The 14,321-nt window shown below is 41.3% G+C and overlaps 1 protein-coding gene across 4 annotated transcripts in view; it reads right to left on the reverse strand.

The window, feature by feature from the left end:
- The window catches only part of camsap2b (calmodulin regulated spectrin-associated protein family, member 2b), a 44,622-nt gene extending 32,454 nt beyond the window's left edge, over positions 1-12,168 (reverse strand). For 2 of the 4 annotated variants that reach the window (XM_023268889.3, XM_023268888.3), the window contains exons 1-2: positions 11,495-12,168; positions 4,988-5,247 (exon numbers count right to left, since the gene is read on the reverse strand). In XM_023268889.3, coding sequence (XP_023124657.2) covers positions 4,988-5,247; positions 11,495-11,633 — 399 coding nt within the window. In that variant the 5' untranslated portion in view covers positions 11,634-12,168. The remainder of the gene's footprint in view (positions 1-4,987; positions 5,248-11,494) is intronic. The other 2 variants (XM_023268891.3, XM_023268890.3) reach the window with 1 other exon arrangement.
- Between the last annotated feature and the right edge of the window lie 2,153 nt (positions 12,169-14,321).

A 14,321-nucleotide genomic window follows, 5' to 3' on the forward strand; every position in this document is an offset into this window, starting at 1 on the left:
TCATGCACTGTAGTACCTGCCAAGACACAATCCTGGTTGCAATGAAAGCCAGAGTTGCAAAATTTGACTGACTATTATACAGTAAACCCTGTACCGCATCTTGACATCCCATAAGCGTTCAAATTCATGGATCTGGTCCTAAAAATGGACTAGATAGTATGTCATTGTACCGAAAGGACTACACTCTCACCAGCAGAGCCACTTAATACTGTTTCAAAGGTCCCATGATGGTGAAAATCCATTTTTATTGTATTTTGTGGTTGTTCTAAACTTTGTGGTATAAAGAAAAAGCTGTTAAGATATAAAGCAGTTTATTCTGCCGTTCCTCAACCCTCTACACAGCAGCCTACCAGCAGCCTAAGTTCAGCCACTTCTGCTCTCTGTGTTCATATATATATATTTATATACACTGCATTTTCATTTCATTTCTCAGTAAAGCTGTTGTCATTTACAGATTTTTCAGTTTCCGTTGTCAGGCCATGGAACACATGTAAAATATTGACTGAAACGCAGCCCACTAGGAATACACATTAACCAATATGCTGCTCCGCACCGCTAAACTACTGATTTTATAACTGCAAAGCTGTCTAACAAACTCACCATACACATGAGATAAAAACTGTGGTATTTCCATGTAAAAACATAGCTCAGGGAGAGTTAGAAGCGATAGAAAGGCCTGGTCTCACACGCTCATTTCGGCTACCATGCAGTCAGCTGTTTTGCTCAATTCTGGTCAATCAGAGACTCAGAGAGTCTTCTTCCTGAAGGGGGCGTGGACAAAGCAGCAGCTCAATTGCATTTAAGCTGCAGGGCCTGAAACAGCCTGTTCAAAACAGAGCTAAAACCAGGATTTTCACAGTCATTGATCATTGTAGAATGAACCATCAGGGAAGTACTTTGAGCTGAAAAGACACACATGAGAGACTTTTATTAAATTGCTAAAAAGGGGCCCAATATAGGACCTCTAATGCAGGGCTTGTTTGGGTCCAAATGCTCTTTAAATACTGCAAGAAAAACCAATAAGTGCATTGTGCTAAAACATCAAACCACAGCTTGAATAACACAGGAGCTCTACATTCAAAAGTGAGTCATAAGATTTAACCCAACTTCAATAACAGCCCCTAAGTTAAACAAAAGCATTGTTTACATTCTCATAGTCTGTGTATATGCCTGTGTCCCAGTCTAATTGTTGCACTCTTAGTCCCGTGACATTTCATTGAGAGCTTAGATGCACATGTTCGTCCACGTGCATGTATGTTGGAGCACAAATGTACATGTGGGTGTGATCCCAAGAGATGGAGAAGAAAAAGACAGACAGGATCTGGAGCCTCTGATTAAATAACTTCAGATTGTTCACGTATCAGCGGAGAGAAAAACACCACTGTTGACACTGCGGCATGAATTTAAAAGCCATGTGCTGTCTATTATACTTTCACAAAGAAATTTGGTGTGCGTGTGTATGTGTGTGTGTGTGTGTGTAGAGAAGCGAGTCTAAACCCCTCACGGTGTCAGACACGCCTTATAAGGCTCTAGAAATGGCAGACGGTGGTCATAAAGAGGTGCACAGAGCTGCAGCACACTCATGCACAGCATCTAACAGGAGCATCAGTATTCAATCTCACTACTGTTGGATGGCTGCAAATGTGTGTGCGTGTGTGTGTGTGCGTGTGTGTCCTTGATCAAAGGCGTCTATAGGAAAGGACAATACAGCTGAGCAAACAGATAATTAAAGTAGCCTCATTCCCCACAAACCTCACAAGTGTCCGTTGAGTGCAGGTTCACACTCAAAAACATCCGACATCTGAGCGACACAAATGTTTTTATTGCACAACTTTCCACCTGCATGTCTGACTGTCGAGATATTAGTGTGTATGAAACGGCCACCAAAAAAATAATGACTTCTCTCGCTATCTTTTGCACGCACACATCCGTGAAATTCTCCGAATCTTTCAGCATTTTTTACCAGAGAGCTTTTAGATCACGGCACACGCCCCTCTGCAGGCAAATTCAATTACTGCTCCGGCTCTGTCTCGTCCACCACTTTCTTGTCTCAGTGTTTTAACACTCAGAGGGCAGAGCGAAGCACGCACAAGACACGCAAAATAAAAGTCTTAGAGGAACAGGAAAGTCGTGCACACCCCACAGGAGGTCTGACACTTCTATAAAGGTGTGTGTCCATGTGTGTGCGCTTGCAGAAGGGGGCTTGCATTTGTGCACCAGACGTGCTTTGACTCACTGGGAGACCCCACCCTCCTCAGTGCTGCAGTAGTGCACATCACGTCTTCCTCCTCTCCTCTCCTCTCCTCCAGCCCTTCCCACTCCCTGCTCCCCTCTCCTCCTCCATCATGTCCCTTTTTCCCCCTCCTCTCCCCTCTTTCCAGATGGTCATATTAACAGTGGGCCTTTTCCACTCATTCTCTGGCACGTAAATGTCCTCCCGACCGCCAAAAAGGCAATACCTCCTCTCCTTTACATCTTTCCTTCCCGCCTTTCCACAGCTCTATCCCCCTCCTTTTCCATTTGCCTTCCAGTAGACTTTCTAACTCACCCTTTCCTCTCTTCTCTTGCTCTACTTTCTTGCTTCCTCCTGGATCGCAGCCAAATGGCAGCCCCTAAACTCCATCTCTCCCCCTTCGCCTCGCTTTCTCTCCACAGTATATCCATTCACCCTCTGACAGACTGCCATGCTCCTCCTTCTCCACCCCCCTGACATGAGTTATTCCTCTGTAGCAGAGGATTTGGAAAACCATGAGGTCATCATTTTCTCTGCAGATATACCATAACCCAAAATGAAAAGCCTCAACTTCAGCGTGACTGAAATTACCCTGCTGAGTCCACAAATACACACAGTTGCTCTGCTTTGCAGGACCAATCTAATGACTTCACAAGGGCGCAGAGTAACAATAAGGATGGACAGATTAACTAATAGCCTGCTCTGAGTTACACAAATGAAGGTCAATCTGTTAGAGAGTCGATGGGCTATTTGTCTACTTAACACCTTCGCTAGATCACCTGAAACACACACACACAGAAATGCAGACATACCCTGGACTGCACATGTGATTTTCCAAGTGTGAAAGGATCATTTAGCTTTGCATCAAACCGCCTCCCATCTTTCCCACCTTGGTGACAGCCGCGATCAATGAAAGATGCCGTGAGTACAATCAAACGTAGAGATAAAAATGTCACTGACTTTGAATTACCCACTGGAGCTGTAAAGAGAAGGAGAGCAGGAGAGGAGGGGAAGTAAAATACAGCCACAATAGGAGAGAAGATGTGGAGGCAAAAGCAGGCTGATTGAAATATGCTTAATGCATGCATATTCAGCAGATAACACTTTTTCCAGCCTCATTTAATCAGCAAAGAAGAGTTGAGAAAGAGAGAGTGGGAAAGACTACAGTCAAAAAAGAAAAAGGCAGCAGAGGGAAAGACAAGAATCAAAGAAAGAGACAGGGTGAGGGAGGGAGGGAGGAAAGAGTGCACTGCAATGCAGACACCTTTTAGCGTCAGCAGAAGTGCCCGCTTTCCAGCCATGCATGTTCTAGCAGCGTGCCTCAATCCAAAGCCACAGACAGCCTTCTTTATGACTAAAACACCGTAAATGAGCAATTTTAGCATCCGACAGTATTATGCTTAAGTGCTGAAACAATTACCGAGGTGATCAATTAGTCACTCGGGCAGAAAATCAACAGTTATGATCCCACTTGAGTCATTACTCAAGCAAAAATTTGCTCATTCTATGGGATATCTCGTTTGGTCTTTTAGTTGGACAGAACATATCAATATGAATCCATTAACATCATCATCATTTTCTGACATTGTTTTAGCCTGATTCCAAAAATAACAAGCAGATTATCCAACAATGTAAATGTGCAGCATGTTAGCAGCAGCCTTATTATGTTCTTCCATGTGGTGCTGGATGTAGCTTTGACACCATACTATTACTGTACATCTACAACATCTCGAGGTGCTGTGAGCTAAGGCATGTTTCCCCTGCTGTCTAATGACACAGAGGCTGAACAGTGAGTAATGGGTTGCTATAGGAAACCCGTCATTAGCGGTTGTTTTTCTCTCAACAGGACAGATCTTGGAGGGCGGTCGAACAGGAGGACTCGTGGAGAAGCACACACAAGCACAATATCATATAACACACTCCTTCCACATGTGAGTAAAAGAACAGTAACAGACACGGTCGTGTTAGTGCTGAAACAATTAATCTAACTGTTTAATCAATACAACTGTTTGTCTACGATCTGGACAATTGATTAAAGTGATTTATCAGATTAAGTTACCACACATCTACTGGTTCCTGCTTCTCAGACGTGAGGATTTATTGCACTTTTCTGTTTGAATATGCTACTTTTTTGTGTTTTGGACTGTTGGTCAGTTAAATCAAGCAATTTGAAGATGTAATATTGGGCTCTAGGTAACACTGACAGCATTTCTTTCTTGTTTTGAGCATGCCATAGATAATTGTTTAAAATAATCTTTAGTAGTATCCGTGGAATACATAATTATTACACATATAATTTCACACTCACTCAAATCTGTGTCAGAAAGTGTGGATTTTCAAATCAGCAGACTAAGTTCTAAAGCACTTCATCACATTTCACACATCATATATTCACAGTTACAATCATATTTGCATTTTAAATGTGAGTGAGTACACTAATGATGTGTTTTTAATGTTAAAATGTAACACAACTATACATGTGGGTCAATTTAAGACCTTGATTGCAAACCACTCCACTCTTAACTGCTGCTGTTTTTAAGTCCGTTTTGCTGTTGGTTTTCCAGTTAATTGTCGCTGTATTTATTCAGTGTTGATTGTACTCCCAGCCTAATTAAAAACAAGGGCATGTTTTCAATGATTTCTTGAGAGTAAAATAAAGGTTTGAGATAAAAATTCTAAACTGAATGACTACATTGTAAAATGTAACAGACTGAATGAGTGACTACAGTCATGTACAGGTGTATCTTCACTCACCATGTGTATGGGCGTACCGGTCAGATCTCTCTCGGTGACCAGTCTGTCCTGATCGGTGACGTACAGGCCTTTCTGTGCAAGGGCCTGAATGACAGCGTTGTGTCCCAGTAAAGGTTTGACGGCATCGCTGCGGAGGATCAGGCTTCCTGCCCGGCAGTAGAGCTCTGCAGACTGAAGCAGGCAGGCGACTGGAGGCTTCAGGTGCTCCTGGTTGTACTGGTCCCTGTAGAAAGGCTCAACCAGCTCCTCTGGTACTGCATCTGAGGGGGGAGACACACACAGAAAAGGAGACAGGAAATGGGTTAGAAAACTTTTTTTTTCTCTGCTCTCATCTCCTTCTAGTAATTTCGGCCTCCTCCTCTGTCCTCCAGAGGAGATGTCCTCCATATTGCAGAAGGTCTCGGTTTCTACAATGCACCTCGACGACAGAAGATCGAGGAGGATTTTTTGGAAGAGCTTTGGGTGAGATGCACAGTTGTATCCTTTATGAAGTCTTTTTAAATTCACAAAGCATGCCACAAGTAGGACTGACAAATGTTGGGATCTGTCACTCAATTATAATATACACCAGTTAGCCACAACATTAAGACCACTGACAGGTGAAGTGAATAACATTGATTGTTTTGTTATACAACATTCTGCTGGGAAACCTGACATTTATGTGGATGTTTGACATGTACCTCCCACCTAAACGTTGCAGGTCAAGCAACCGCTGCCCCTCCACCCCCTTATGGCAACAGCAGTCCTTGATGCCAGTTTCTACCCTCTTATGACCCTCTTACTGAGCATCTGTGGGACGTACCAGGACAAGCCTGATCTAGGTAGGTCCCACCATACAACCCACAGGATCTACAGAATTCACTGCCACCATCCCTAGTGCCATAGGAAATCTCCAGAGGTCCTGTGTCCATGTCCCACTGGGTCAGAGGAGTTTTAGCAGCATAAAGCGGACCGACACAATGTTAGGCAATCAAGGAACTGATATAGATTTATTGCAAAAATGAAAATCTTGCTGGAAAAATTCTGAATAGCACAAACTCCAACATGAAACTTCTTTTAAATAATGTTGTTTATTAATGTTTCATATGTGCTAAATTATAGGAGAAATGTTTAACATCTTTTCTGTAGTGTTGACAGGCTGTTGCTTGTGGCATGTAACCAATCAGAAAGTACTGTGGGCGGGACATTGCTCCAGATAACAGAGTAGTGGCAACAGATAAAAAGAAGCAGCTGCATCAGAAGCACAGTAGCACACTCTTAAATTAATGTATTTCATCGTAAATCAGTGGGGAAAAAAGACACTGATAGTCTGAAAAATGCTGATTATCAGATCTAATAATCAGCCAGACTATTGATCAGTCGACCCTGAACAAAAAGCTTGTTGCACTCAAACAGTCGCGCACACTGACCGTGTAAAACCTGCAGGATATCTTCACTGAAAAACTTATTTCAGTAAATATGTACATGTAGCACATTTAAATTTAGATGGAAATGAGTTGCTACAGGACAGAGGAGGAGTTTTTACCTCTGCTACCGCTTATCTTACTGTAGATCCAGACAGGACAGACTATCTTGTGAGCACAAAGCCGTGGTGTTTGTGAGCCAAGCACACTGGAGCCTGTAGTGTATGTTACAAAGCACGGAGCACCTTCTAATCCCGTTACCTCATCTGCTAAATCTGATTTGAAGAAAATAGCTGAGCAGACACAGACACACACTTGTGTTTCTATCACTTCAAAGGGCATTAAGTTGATTTCAGACTTACCTGAACGGTAACTACAGCTACTGCTTAACCGTAACCTACCTTTATACCTTAAGGCAAGTTTTCATACTAACATTTCCTGAGATTTAAAGCAGATTTATGTCCCAAAAACATGAGCAACATAAACACATGCATACACAGCTACAGTTCCAGGAATCACTCAGTGTTCTTTGTATCTTTTAATGTTGTTGTTAACCACATGTTGTGACTCAAGTTGAAGCTAAACTAGTCACTAATCCATTATTGAATGACATACATACTGTATGTACGCACTTCTAACCCACGTGCATCACTTTCAGACAAGACCCTTGTAAAAGAATCTGTGTGTGTGTGTGTGTGTGTGTGTGTGTGTGGTGACACACTTCTATGAAACTGTGTACTCTGGTATGAGTGTGTATTCCTGGTGTGTCGGGTCATTTCCTCTCTGCCTGCCTCTGAATCACACTGAGGAAAACAAAGAACACTGAAGGAATTCATCTTAAAGGTACAGATGTTCTCTTCACTAGAGGAAAAAAAACTAAGTAACAAAATGAAACAAACATGTAAAGTTCAATCCATAAAACAAAATCTATTAAGCTTGTGATCAAACCTCGGCAGTTTTCCAGTGACTGTGGTTAGCGCAGCCTTCCCATGGCCTGGCAGAGGGTGATGAAAAGAGATATTTAAAGCAACAGGCAGATGTTAAACCACTTCATAACAAGGCCTCCTGCATCTAGTCACAACTTTCAAATCGATCCAACTCTCACAGCATCTATAAAGCTGATTAGTGGAGCTGTGCTTTCATGATTTGGCCTTCCAGCTCATAAACTTGCTACCTAAAGTGACTCTGCTGTCAGGAAATTATGATATGTTTGTTTAAAATGCTCAATTACAGGCCAGATACTCTTTTAAAGAGTCACAAAGAGGCATAAACTGGCACGGACATGTGAAGTTCTTAGATGAAATCATTTGCACTTGAAAACTAATTTCAAAAACAGCACGCTACAGCTGACCACAACAGCACAGAGAGCTTTTGCAGAGTTCATGAAAATCTGCCTTGTCAAGTAAAAACCCCTCTCCTTTGTGTCGGCCATCAAAGAGGAAACTGACGGGAAGTAGCTGCCACAGGAAGCCCAGGCATGGAGAAGACTGCTCTCCCCCCAGAGACCCCTGGATCACAACTCAGCAAACACAACCCAACAGTCAGCAGGGCTTATCTGTGCTGCCCCAGCGCTCTTTGTTCAAAATGAAATTATTTCAGTTAATAATGTGAGCTGCTGATGGAAAGTTATCTCTGAAGTTCTCATAAAAATAACACAGCTAATGAATTTGCTCTGGCTGCTGTGGTTCTGGTTCACTCTTCATGAAATGAGGCTGAGCTCAGTCTTGATGCAGATCATTAGTAAATGAATCGCTTGTATATTTTTTTGGTTATGTGGGTGCAGCGGAAATAGGCTGTTGACACAATTCTGAAAACGCTTTAGGAAACCGTTGCCAAACTTGCAGTCATGCATTTGGAGTTGTGCTTCTGGCCACCTGGTGAATGTAGCTTCAGCATTTATTGTCACCGTCTCTCTCCTATATATATCTTTGTGTTGCTAAATGCTCCCCTATGTTCAGCACAGAGTCTCCAGTTGTGTGTGTCTGCTGTTTGGTGCTGAGCAGATAGCGTGCAGTGGGATTTTACAGCTTTTCCACTGAAAACAGTCGACTCCTGCAGCCAAAAACGACACAACTTCTACTCAGAGTGGCGAACCGAAGCAGTAAAGTAGCGGGCTGGAAATAGTTCATGTAATCTCTTCAGTGATACAGACAAAGTGATGAGTTGCATTTTTAGCCATCTAGCTGCGTCTGCTGATTGAGCTGAATGAAAAGTTGATGATGGCGAGGCTGCTCCTGAATGATTTAACTGAAGCACCGTGGAGACATCTGGGCTGCAGCTGATAGATCTGATGGTGGAAACTCACCTTTGAATGACAGTCCAGATCTCTGTCTGACAAGCCAGTGGCAAGCTGTGATTTATAAGAGTTACTGCTGACAAGACTGAATAAATACCTCATATCACATCATGTCAACAATCTCACCCATCCTTTTAACTTTAAATGGAGGCACTTGTTTGTCATTTCAAGTGTCAGACATCATTTTCAAGCTATAGACTTGATAACAACCAGTAGCAACCTTGTACATGACATATTGGAGAGCAAAAAACAGTGGTGCTGATACAGTAAGCAATTATCAAGCAACAGTTTATGCGATTAGTAGCTAACACTCAGGTAGTCTCACTTAACCTGCCCATTTGGTAGAACATAATGATCTGGCTGCACTCCAAACAAAACAATCTGGCTTGTTTGTATTTCATTAAACCAACCAAAGTTGTTGATCAAGCTTTGAGCTTCACTTAAAATTGTTGTTTTTGTGGAACGTTTGCATGCACGAAGAAGAGGACTGTCATTAAAATGGATAATCCACTGAAAAAAAAAATGGGCACTTTACTGCACAAGTCAAATCCTCGCCAAAATTTTGCATTTTCAGTGTGTTAGGTTGCTGGGAAGTTGTTGTTTCCTGTAGTAAAGTGGGTTTTGCGGATGGAGAAAAGAAAGCCGGCCAACAGGAGAGGTCAGTGTCGGGATTATACCCGCGGTCTGCATTTAGTAAGTCAGACTAGGACTTCTAGTTCAGGTTCAGGTGCTGTTAAAATCTAAGCTGACCTTTGCTGATCCTTTAGCTCCATGTGTTTAAAGCCCACATGATGTCAACATGCAGATATAGCAGGTCAAAAGTGTAACTCTACATCCACAAATGCACACTCTATCCCTCAGTCTGCATCTTTAAAAAGCACAACTTTTGGGGGTTGCACCCTTTACTCGACTTTTTTTCTCTCTTTAATATTACTAGTTATCACTGAGTAAGTTGTGTTTGTCTTGGTACTGCTCACTCTACTGCAGAACACACACGTGCGAGTCCGTCACTCGGATGTTTCGGTAGAAACTTTGAGCCGATGGGAAAGTTGCTGCTGCATGTCCAGAGCATCAGCAGACTGAAACCGTAGCTCATCGGTCCTATCTAGGCCAAACAAGACTCTGAGGACTGGTTATGAATTGGGCCACAGTTCTCGGCGGTGCTGGGAGCTGAAAGTGTGTCACTGAAGAGACAAGGGAAAAAAACCAGGCGGCGGCAGCATGCTAACAGCCGCAGGTCTTGTAGAATTCAGCCTGGCGCTCTCACATGTTGCTATATTGTATGTTTCATTTCATGCTCTCTGAGGTCGAGTCGTGTGGAGCTCCGTTTGGCATGTCGTCCGATCGATAGGTGTGAATCAGAGGTCTGTCTTTTCATCTCTCGCTCTGTCTAGGCTTGTCTGTCGGCCTGGTGTCCACTCAGAGACTGAGAACTGGGGGGGGGGCAGCGTTTAAAGCTTTTATTAGGAGCTGGAATAAACCTCTGGGCTCAGAAAAGGCTGGAATTACTCAGTCTTTAAGAGGCCAAAGCTGCTTCCAGAGCTCACAGGAGACACGCCAGGACTGAGGTACATGCATGCGGTCACACATGAAGAAATATTACACACACACACGTCCGTATGAAAACATCAGCATTACTACTGTCAAGAAACATCACAGTCGGTTGCCTTAAAGCTGATATAAAGCTGAGAATAACCTCAGTAGAGATGAAATGCTTAGCAACAGGCTGATCAACTGGAATTTAGCTGGCAACTATATTTCAAGAACAATCCCAAATATGGTTCTTTTTTCTTTGTTTTGTGTGATTTATTTTTTGAGTTTTCGATAAAATAAGCAACTCCAACAAGCTACATTCGGCTGCCAAACTATTTCGTATAGTTTTACACCAAAAGATGCATCAATTCAGGTAAATTTTCAAGCAAATATGCTGAACTTTTGCAGCTTCTCAGTTGTGAGGATTCCCTGTCTGTTTTTTTTGTACAATGACTGAATTTCGGGCAAATAAAGCAAATCTAAGGCGTCATTTGGGCTTTACTTATAGATGAGATTGTCTGATGCTCAGTAAAAACAAAGAGAAGCCACAGCATAACTGTATATAGATTAAATAATGCACTTTTTGACCTGTCATGCCTTTGCTGTGCTGGATGATCACCGTCTTTAAACCTTATGTGTCTGAACTCTTGTATTCTATTATTACATTTTGTGCTTTTAGACATCATTATGTGTGTGACTGTGTCATATTTCCTAACTCGCTTGCTTCAAATTGCCTCTTGAGAGACAAATGGAGTTTTGCAAACCGGATTTTCTTACATTTTACACTCGAAACCCCCTATTTTGCAACAGACGAGTCAGTTACAGTCCTAAAGTTTAACTGTTGGATAGAAGTTAAGCTTTTGCATCTGTTGATGAGCCATCAGACTGTAAAGATCTGGAGTCAGAGTGTTACATAATGTTTGGCCTGACTTGTGCTGTGGAGAATAATTAGCAGGAGGGAAGCAAAAGGTTAAACCAATAACCCCTCTGTCAAGATGTGGTGGCCTGTGACCTCTAGGTAGAGACTATTATATGACAGGATGCTGTTTGTAGTGATCAGTTTGTATTATTGTCTTCTATTCCCTAGAACAGAATGGGAAAACACATCACAGGGCCTATTACTTTGGAAATAGGAACATCAGAGTTCCATCATCTGCCACAGTGAGAATCTGATCGCAGGACTTTGTTGTCATTTGGTCCAGCACAACATCAGGCCCCATTATTCCACATGCTACCTTCTCCACTGGTTTGAAATAAGAAGGAGGCGCCACCTACCCGATCCGAAAGCTTTGGCCACCAGCCACGTCAGGCTGCAGGAGATCTTGGCCCTGGTGAAGTCGTAGTGATCGAAGCTCTTGATGGCAGGGACGATGAAGGTGCGTCTCATCCCTCTGTCATCTGCCGCATCTCCCATCGTTTCCTCTGTGTGCGTCCCGCTGCTCGCCGCTGGAGGATCAGTCAGCCGGAGGAGTTGCTCCTGACTGCGGATGACATCCCGTCCAGAGGAATTCAATGCAGCAAATTTTCCCCTTCTGCTGAAAAAAAAAAAAAAAAAAAAAACTTTGAGCGTGGCCTGATGTTGGAGAGCACGACGAGTTGGAAACCAAAAGGCGCCCCTCGGTTAAAGCAGCAGCACCATCCTCAGCTTCATGTCCTTCTGTTTCAGTCTAATAAAAAGCCTTAAAGCCTGACACCACGGCGCAGTTTAGTGGCAGGATTTCTGAAGATTTCCTCCATTCCCTGTCAGTATTATTATCCTCAGGCTGGCCGACATAACGGAGCCGCTGTGAGGAGGAGATCTATAGTCCAACACCGGAGGACAGTTTCACAGACGATCCGATCAGACTGTTTGAGTCCATGTTGTTCTTGTTTTTCGCCTCTGTTTTCCTCTCTCCCGCTATCTCCGCCGTGTCTCCTCTGCGCTTTTCCTGCCGCACTGATCGGAGGATGGGCCGCAGTGCGCATGCGCGATCCACCCACCCAGTCTGTTGAATCCTGACAGGAGTGAAACACAAGCTGAGGTGGAGTTCACTGCAAGAATGATCACTGACTAACTCCCAGATGTTGTTTCCATGGAGAAATACATTGAAAACATTCACACAGTGTGTCCTTGTAACACTGTCCCTGACAAATTTGATGTACAGTTCACAAAAATAGTTATAAAAACACTTACTCAACAGCTCACTGAAGTTTTGAGGAGATCTAAAGTAATATTTAGGCGATTTAGATCACAAGTTACATAATTTCTTACTTTCAGTGTAACTCTCCAACCTAAAAATATATTCAAACTCTTAGACAAATTCTACAAACACTATAACAAAAATAATGTTTCCTTTAAAAAATAATAGTAAAAGGATTTACTATTATTTTACAAACTTTCCCTGTTTTGTTAAATTACAGATAATTTTAATAAAATTACAAAAAAGTATTTACATATTAACTCTAAAAAAACAGGCTAACACAGGCTAAATATCATCAGTGTCAAAAATCTGTGTTTTTACAAATGGCAATTTAACCTTTTACAACATTTAACTGTAAAATGACACAATGTTTACTCATTAACCATACCAAACTCAGCAAAGAAATGGCCATTTTGCATATATTTGCCAATATTTGAGAGAAAAATGACAGAAGGATATGTTAAAGATTGAAAAACAGTAAATAATTTTTAGCTGTTATTTTATTGACTTTCTGTGTCTTGTTAAATAAAGAGTAATATCTATTGAAATCACAGAAAATGTATTCAAAACATTAACTTTCTCTAAAACAACAGGCTAAACTGTAGAAAATGTTCACCTCAGAAGGCAATATTTCTACAAATAATTTGCTCTTTTATAATATACAATATAGCATAAAATGAGGGATATACTGTATTTAAATAGGCTAAAATATATATTATTTTATAGATATTATCACAGTTTTTACAATTTTTGAACATTATAACAGTCCATAATTTTTGAGTGTATTTTTTCTGACACCTTTGCTACCAGATTTTAAAATTTTTTACAGATGCTACTTTTTTTTTACAGTCTACATAAAATCATTTAAAAAAATCTTAGACAAGTTAGATAATATTCTTCTTTTTTAATTTATTTTTTTAGAATTAAGGATTAAGGATTCTTTAAAAACAACAACCAGTAAAATAAAATAGAAGTGCCAAAACTTCCTAAAAGTATTTGTATTTGAGAGTTTTACACCATTAAACTTTAGATATGATGCTTTTTACTCCACTTCTGCTATAATTCAGTTGTTTAAGATCAAAATTTGTCTATAAAAATTGTTGCTGCCATTAGTCGATCAGCTAGAAATTACCAACAATTATGATAACTGAGTCGTTTCTCCTGCAAAAATGCTCCAGCATCTCCACTGTCAAACAATATTTGCAGTCTTTGAAAGGTCAAGAGGTGCAACAGTTTAAAGATTTTTTAACTTATTTAAAGATGTCCTGTGAAATGATAATGTGCACATGCTAAAATAGTTCTGTCCTGACATATAATCGAGCTTATTCTGAATTAGGTCAAGTACAGAAACATGCAGACTCTTCAACACACAGCAAGAGAGACAGCAGAGGAATATACAGTAGCACCATCTTGTTGTGACAGTCATAATATGTTGAAATATGTTGGGTAGTACTAAAAACATGACTCTTGTTTTGTTGTTGCTTTTTTCCTTATGTTGCGCCAGAATGACACTTGTGACATTAAAATGAAGTCTAGACATGCTGTAAGGGCACAGATAAAACCTGGTCATCCACACCATGTATTCTTCAGAAAACTTATGACAAAATAGAACAATGTTTTCAGAAATAAACTTTGAAAACTGAAATGCCTCATTCATAAAAGTATACAGACCCTTTATTTAGGACTTTGTAGAAGCCTCTTTGTCATCCTCCGTAAGTCTTTACAAGCTTTGCAAACCTGGATTTGAGTAGTTTATCCCATTCTTCCTGGCAGATCCTCTCAATCGTTCTTAGATTGGATGTGTTTCTGTGACCTGCTGTCTTCAGATCTCCTCACACATGTTCTTTGGGATTTAAGTCTGGGCTTTTGCTAAACCACACAAGGACAGTCTGAGAAATGTTCTGAAACCAGTCCAGCGCTGT

The sequence above is a fragment of the Amphiprion ocellaris genome, chromosome 10 (genome assembly GCF_022539595.1).
Source record: "Amphiprion ocellaris isolate individual 3 ecotype Okinawa chromosome 10, ASM2253959v1, whole genome shotgun sequence".
NCBI lineage: Eukaryota > Metazoa > Chordata > Actinopteri > Pomacentridae > Amphiprion > Amphiprion ocellaris.